This window comes from Balaenoptera acutorostrata, chromosome 7 (genome assembly GCF_949987535.1).
Source record: "Balaenoptera acutorostrata chromosome 7, mBalAcu1.1, whole genome shotgun sequence".
Classification (NCBI taxonomy): domain Eukaryota; kingdom Metazoa; phylum Chordata; class Mammalia; order Artiodactyla; family Balaenopteridae; genus Balaenoptera; species Balaenoptera acutorostrata.
Window position 1 is genome coordinate 47,327,915 of NC_080070.1, and position 7,574 is coordinate 47,335,488.

The 7,574-nt window shown below is 54.1% G+C and overlaps 1 protein-coding gene across 1 annotated transcript; it reads left to right on the forward strand.

Annotated features, from left to right (window-relative positions):
- Positions 1-611: 611 nt before the first annotated feature.
- INMT (indolethylamine N-methyltransferase) lies at positions 612-4,943 on the forward strand. The gene is given in 4 exon segments (XM_007175249.3): positions 612-765; positions 2,288-2,495; positions 4,513-4,558; positions 4,560-4,943. Coding segments are annotated over 4 exon segments (792 nt in total).
- The last annotated feature ends 2,631 nt before the right edge of the window (positions 4,944-7,574 follow it).

The window sequence follows — 7,574 nt, forward strand, 5'->3', positions numbered from 1 at the left end:
AAATAAAGGATTGATTAAGCAAATAGAGTAAACAGGATTGAAGACGGGGGAAATATTTAACCAAGTTCAGGACAAACTCTTTTCAAGAGCAAGCTCACTGTCCTCAGTCAGTGAAATCTCAGCCACCCCTGCATCCTGTTTTCCACCCTATGGGTTTTTCCTTTCTTCGTCTCATTTTTCCACCAATCCCAAAGAGGGAAGCATCCTTGACCTATTCCAGATGCTTGGTCTCTCTGTGTCTGTGTCCATCTGTGTCTCTCTCTTAGTTCTGTGGCACTGTCCCTCTGCTTCATGCTCTCCCAACCTTAACCCTCACCAGCAGTACATACATTCAAAACATCACCTCTCAGGAGCCAAATACTGAGAACCCCCAGGAGCACATGTTGGCCACCCTGTTGCATTTCTGTGTTGAGATAATTATCAAACAGATAAACTCCAGCCAGAAAAGCTAACATCGTGGCCTGACTCCAAATATGTGGAATCCGAGCTCCTCCCTGGGAAGGAGGGTCTGTCTAAGGAGATTATGAAACTCCTGATGGGAAGAGGCAGGGAGAGGAAAGTGGACATAGCAGGACTGCAGCAATGGGAAACACAGCCAGGTCCCAGCTAGAATGGAGGGCAAGCTGTACACAGGAGAGGACTACAAGAAAGAGTTCGACTCCCAGGACTACTTAAAGACGTACTACACCTTCGATTCAGGCACCGTAGCTGAACATGAAATCTTGAAATTTAACCTGAAAAACCTCTTTGAAACCTTCTCTTCAGGTGAGTGTCTGGTCTCCATCTCAGGGAGAGACAGGGCTGCACCTGACAGGAAGAGCTGCCGGCGGCAGGGGACCTGTCCTCTGGGACACTGCTCACCAAGGATGTTGCAAAGGCAGCTCAGCCTGTGAACCCATGAGGACCTCTGCTGGGTGGCCACTGAGCGGGACCTAAGCACTGGCCTTAGAAGCCAAAGAGCCAGGCTTGAGTCTATGACAGTCAGTCTCAGTTTCTTCCCCTTGTGAAATGGGAAGGTAACTCCTGAGCTGTGGGGCTCACAGGCTCATGCTGGAGGGGATATGAGACAACAGACATGAGCACACTGCCTGCGTCTGACTATCTCTGCCTGTCTTCCCCTAAAGCCGGGCTTTGTAGCCTTGGCTCATGAATCCCCTTGAAAATCTGAGGAAAGCTCTGGTGCACAGGCGTGCGCGCGCGCACACACACACACACACACACACAGAGTCACACTCCTAATCTTTTACTCAGAATTAAGAGAGTTCATGGATACACAAAGCCAAACCACAGCTCAGTTTACAAAACCCTGCTCTCTTGGGCGTCAGGCTGGGTGATCAGCAGAGATTATCGCCCAGGTTCCTCAGTGCACACAAGGAGAGGCTGAGGTGGGAAAGAGGTGGGTGGTCAGCCCAGGTCGGACTGCCAGTCAGTGGCAGCAGCGAACTTCAAGATCAGTTAATGCAGGGCTGCCATGCACAGTTGGGCAGGGAGTATACTGAACAATTAGGGGTTACTTAGTCACTCAGCAAACATTGCCTTACTATGTAATCAGTGCCAAGAATGGTATATTAAGCAATGTCCACAGAAATACAGAGGAAAGAAAGCTTAAGGCTCACAGAGACATCTGAGGAGACTTTCTAGAGGAGGGACCGGCACTAAGCCTTGAAAAATAGACAGGTGTGTTTCAATGGAGAGTGGAGGAGGCAGGAAGCAGGGAGAAGAGGGCAGTGCACTTAGTGCTACTCTGAGGCAAAGATCCTTCCCCTCAACTCATCACTGGATCCCCTTGCCTCCCCTGATTGGCTGAGCCAGTTTTGAACCCACTGGCTCAGGTCTTATCCCTTATCAGAAGCTCTGTCTTCTGCGACGAGGAGGTGGGAGAGTGGGCCATGGGGGGGCCACTCTCACCATTGTTTTAAACCCAGAGTCAGAAGAGCGTTGGAAATAAACCAGTTCCAACCAAGAAGTCAATCTGAAACCTGCCCAGAAGTGCAGAACTTGCCCTATCAGGCCTCTGGTAGCAACCCTTGGGGCAGCAGGGGGACGTGGTGTGTGCCAGGCTGTGCCCCACCCACCAGCTGTCACCCCCTGAGCCCCAGGTGTGGGGGTCTGGACTCCCCACACAGCCTGGCTGCTACCCAAGGCAGGGTCGGGTCCCCTGTGAGCCACCCTCCCCTGCTGGCAAGCCCTGGGGCAGGGCAGAGCCTGGCATCTTCATCCACCACAGCTGGGCCTGGAGTAGGGTGTCCCCCGCTCCCACGCACCTGGAAAACACTGTCTCCTGTAGCAGGAGTGAGAGGTGACGTACTGATCAACACTGGCCCAGGCCCCACCATCTACCAGCTGCTCTCGGCCTGTGAAGCCTTCCGGGAGATCATCGCCTCAGACTACTCGGAGCAGAACCCCCGGGAGGTGAAGAAGTGGCTGAAGAAGGAGCCAGGGGCCTACGACTGGTCCCCAGCCATGTAATACGTGTGTGAGCTGGAGGGAGACAGGTACCCACGGCCACCATCCCGCTCAGATGAGGTCTCCCCATCACCCGCAGGCCAGAGCCTGAACCTGCCACCCTGCTTCACCTGCCACTTCCCTACAGGTTCTTCCTGACCTGGGTCTCTGACCCAGAGCACCTCCCTCTCTTTGAGTGAGTCCTGCCTCCAGCCTCAGAGCTGCCTGTGCTCTTAGCTTTGGTTGCCCTACTGGGCTCTCCATACTTTGTATCCCACCCATCCTGCAGGACCAGCTTCAGTCCCGCCTCCTCCTGGAAGCCTCCCCTGATTGCTCTAGCCCACACAGATCTCTTTCCTCTGGTGCAGCTTCTCCTTAACCCTAATGTTGGAGGGGAACTTGTTATGGGAAGACATGGGCTTCAAGGAATCCCCCTGAAGCACTCCTACGAAATCCCACAGACCAACAGCATTGACCCCTCCAGGCACCTTCCCCATCCAATTCACAGAGAGGGAACCCATCTACCAGAGCCCCACAGGGGACAGGCAGGATACTGGCCCTGATTTTGCAACTGAGGAAACTGAGGCCCAGACATGGAGAGTGGCCTCTAAGCCACCTTAGAGCCAGGACAAAGATCAGAGTTTAAATTCCTGACCCATCCTTGGGCCATGGGGCTCTGACCTAGTTATAGGTAGGGGCAGCCTGAAGTGGGACAGAGCTGGAGGGTCTCTAAGCACAGGGTCTCCACATCAACCCAGCCTGGGCTTCATTCATTCCTGTCATCATTCACAGAGAGCATTCTGGTGGTCACGCCTGCTTCTAGGTACTGGGACTATTACAGTGAGCAGACAAAGTCTCAGCCCCAAGGAGCTCACATTCTAGTAGGGAAGACAACACAACCAAGCTAGACAGAGGTAGATATTCAGGGAAAAACAAGTGTTCTAGAGAAGAATCTTCAGCTGAGTAGAGGCCTACAAGAGGTAGGGGTGCTGTGTTAGGTGGAATGGTGTCTTAATCACCTCGGGCTGCCATAGAAATGCCATAGACCCAGTGGCTTAAACAAAGGCATTCATTTCTCACAGTTCTGGAGACTGGAAGTTCAAGATCAGGTCTGGTGAGGGCCCTTTTCCTGGCTGGTAGACAGCCGTCTTCTTGTTGTGTCCTCACAAGAAGGAAAAGGAAAGTCAGCAAGCTCTCTAGTGTGTCTTCTTTTAAAAGGCACAAATCCCACCACGAGAGGCCCCACCCTCATGATCTCATCTACCTCTAATTACCTGCCAAAGGCTCCATCTCCAAATACCATCACATTCATGCTAGGGTTTCAGCATATGATTATGAGGGGGGCACAATTCCGTCCACAGCAGATGGTAAGAGGAGGCCTCTCCAAGGAGGAGCCCTTGGAGCAGCTTCCTGGGTGAGGTGAAGGAGGAAGGATGTGCAGATCTGGGGAAAGAGAGTGTCAGGCAGAGGGGACAGCAAGGGCCAAGGCCCAGCAATGGGAAAGCGCATGTTTAACAAAGCACATTTAAAGGGTCAAGGGCTGCAGGGAGGAGGCATGTGGATATGTTGCTTAATGGGTACAAAGTTTCAGTATGGGGTGATAAAAAATTTTGGAAGCAGACAGTAGTGATAGTTGCACACATTGTGAATGCAATTAATGCCCCTGAATTGTACATTTAAAGTGATTTAAATGGCAAGTTTTTGTTATATATATTTTACAACTTGAAAAATTAATAAGGCAATGTATCAAAAATTGAATTATTTTGAATTATCAAGAAGAAAGATAAATAGAAGGAGAGGAAGGAGGAAGTGGACAAAGAGGAAGAAGGAAGAATCAAATGTCAAATCCCCTGTCATCTACTAGCTGTGTAGCCTTGAGCAAATCACTCAACCTCTCTGTGCCTCAGTTTCCTCATCTGTATAATGGGGGAAATACGATCTCCCTCAAAGAGTTGCTCAACAGGTTAAGTTATGGGCCTTGCCCATAGGGAGCCCCTGCATAGGGGGTGAGGGGTGGAGGGATATTGTCATAACTTTCATCATCACCTCCATGACCCTCCTCCACAGGAGCAAGTGGCAGGAGAAGGAGGCCCGTCTCCGAAGGACAGCGACGCCTGTTACTGAAGTGTGATGCGAACCAGCCACACCCACTGGGGCCCGCCCAGGTGCCACCAGTTGACTGCGTGCTGACCCTGCTGGCCCTGGAGTGCGCCTGCCATGACATGGACGCCTACCAGGCAGCCGGGCGAGGCCTGGTCAGCCTGCTGAAGCCGGGCGGGCACCTGGCCACCGCGGTAGCCCTGCGCACCCAGCACTACATGGTGGACGCCAAGAAGTTCTTTGGGCTCCACCTGGAGAAGGAGACGGTGGAGAAGGCCTTGCAGGAGGCCAGCTGCCAGGTGCTGAGGTGCCAGTACTCCCCCGTCAGCTACTCAGAGGCCCACTGCATCAATGAGGGCATCTGCTTTGTGGTCGCCCGCAAGGGTCCTGGGGCCTGAGGCCAGCCTGGCAGAGAGGGCCTGCCCCAGAAGGGAAGTCAGGGCCAGCGTTTCTTAGAGTCTCACTCCACAGACCCCTAATGCAGGGCCAGGCTGAACTCGACCCCTTCATTCTTATTACTATGTCCCAAGATCACAGGTGAAAAGCAGGGTCTCCCTGCCCCCAGCCCAGGGATCTGTCCCGCACACCCTTTTCTGGCTCATACTGCACCAAAAAATCAGGAAAATAAAGTGGCTCAGCTAGATATTGTCTTAATTTGGTTCCTCCCCCCACCACCCCGAAGCAGACCCTCAGACAAGGATTTGAAAGCAAAGGAAACACCAATAGGAGCGTGGGAAGGAAAGCAGGGAAGGCAGGCAGACAGGCAGGTAATAAAGGGTGTGTCATCAAGCCTGTCACCACTGTGGGCAACTGGAGATCACCTGTCGGGGGGCTTCAGAGTCGCCCCACTCCAGGAAGTTGGGGCATTTGTCCACCAACTCCCAGGGTTGTGGTTGAGGGCTGCCCAGGGTGCATTAATTGGCCAGGATTTTTGAGCCTGCCTATCATGTGCAACAGGAAGAGACACTCAGACGAAGACTTGCAGGGCTGGTCCCTGGAAGTTGGAGGGTGGGGCTGGTCTGGGCAGCCTGGCGCTTCTGCTGGAGGAACAGGACCTCAGGTTCTCAAAGCCCAAAGGCATCTGCAAGAACTAGATGATTTCCGGGCCAAACTCCTATTCCCCCTTGGGTGGGAAAACCAAGATCTGGGAGGAGAGGTGACTGGTTCCTGATGGCTCAGTGAGTCCACTGCCGAGCCAGAACCGGAGCCGCGGGCCAGGTTAGGATGGACCTGGATGGGGGGTGGAGCTGCCGGGAGAGGGTACAAAGTGAGACCTGGAGAACCCGGGGGAGGCAGGGGCCTGTACCCAGCCCATGGACTCTGTGCTCCTCATTCTTTCTTCCTGAGGTCACCCCATGGGCCCAGTACCCTGGGCTTAGGAGGGGAACCAGAGGTCCAAGGCAGCTCCCCCAGAATATCTGTGAAGTGAGGTTACCATGGACCTGGCAGGTGATGGAGCCCCAGGGAGTGGTCAGCTGTACTAGGCCAGGCAGGGCAGGGGGTCAGGCTGCTCCATCTCTATGACCAAGAAAACAAGCTCTTGGAGCTTTGGGAAGACCTGGGTTACATCCCCAGAAGAAACTTCACGAGGTCGTGTGTCTCTCGAGACACTCCTTGCCCACACAGCCAGCCAGCTCACACCCCAGCCAGCTCCTGACCCTGGGCTGACATGTTCTCTCTGGGATGTGGGAGAGTGTCGGCCTTTCTCCACCAAAGCCTGGCTCATACAAAGCCCTTCATGCTCTCTGACCTAGGGCATGGGCCCCTCACAGCGACCAGCGTCTACATTAGTCTATGCTCCATCAAGCAGTCTCCCAGAGCAAATGCAGTCAAGCCCCTGCCCTGTTGGAGCCGTGGGCCTCGGGAAAAGGTCCCAACAGGTTAACGGCCCACGAGGCTCCCCACAACCTGGCTGCAGCCACCAAGCAGGGCTCCCTGAACCTGTCCAGCCACCTCCCACCTGCACGTCCTCGCTACAGAAACCCGTCCTCTCTCCTCCAGCCCATGCCCCAGCTCTAAACAGTTTCCAACAAGGTGTCCAGGACACAGCAGTGACAGGGAGAAGGGCTGAGCCAGGGCTCTTCACCCAGACAAAAGGGCAGCCTCCATTTGCTAACCTGCTGCTAAAGCCCAGTGTTTTCCAAACTGCTTCTATTGTGTTCTTGGGGGTCCCTGAGCCCTAAGGCAGAGGGCAGCAGCAGGACAGTCCTCCTCCTTCCAATGTCAGCTGGGACATGCTGACAGGAGAGAGGGGGCAATGTGAGGCGGCAATGGCTCCCCATGACCACCAGAGGGCAGTGCAGGGCAGAAAGCTGCCGGCAGACGTGCAAGGAGAGCAGATTTCAGGGGTTAGCTTGGAAAGAAAATTCCATGCTTGGGCCCCTTTTTGGCTCAGTTGGGTCCTGCCAGGCCTCACCGAGCCCAGAGCCATAACCAGACCCCTCAGAGGAGCCTGGAAACCATTGGACAGGAAGAGCCTCCATGATACCGGGACTTGGGGTCTCTGTGGGTCCTGGACACTGCATGTCAGCTGGGGCCCAGGAGACTAGGGCTTTGCAAACTAATGTGCATGTGAGTCACCTGGGGAGCTTGTTAAACTATGGATTCTGATCCAATAGGTCCAGTGCAGTAGGGCCTGAGATTCTGCATTCTCAACAAGCCTCAAACTATCCTGATGCTTCTGGTCCAAAGGCCATACTTTGAAGATCAAGGCATTCAGGAATGCATCTTGATTTCTGCTTTCCCCCTGAGTAACAGGGTTCCTGGGCACACCTTGGAGTCGGCACACCTAACTTTCTGGCCCCTAGCTCCAGGCGAGAGAGGGAGGAGGCCCAGCACTCCCCCCAGAAAACATCCCCGGTTCCCCTTCTCCTAACCCAGGCCTGGTGGGCTCTCCTCCCTCTGCTCTTTGACAGCCTTCTCCTCCAGACGGAAGTCCTCAGGGAATGGTCTGAGGGAGCCCCCAGACTCCTCACTCAGCAGGATTTGCTGCTGCTGAGGTCGGCATGTGTTTCAAACAACTAGATGCC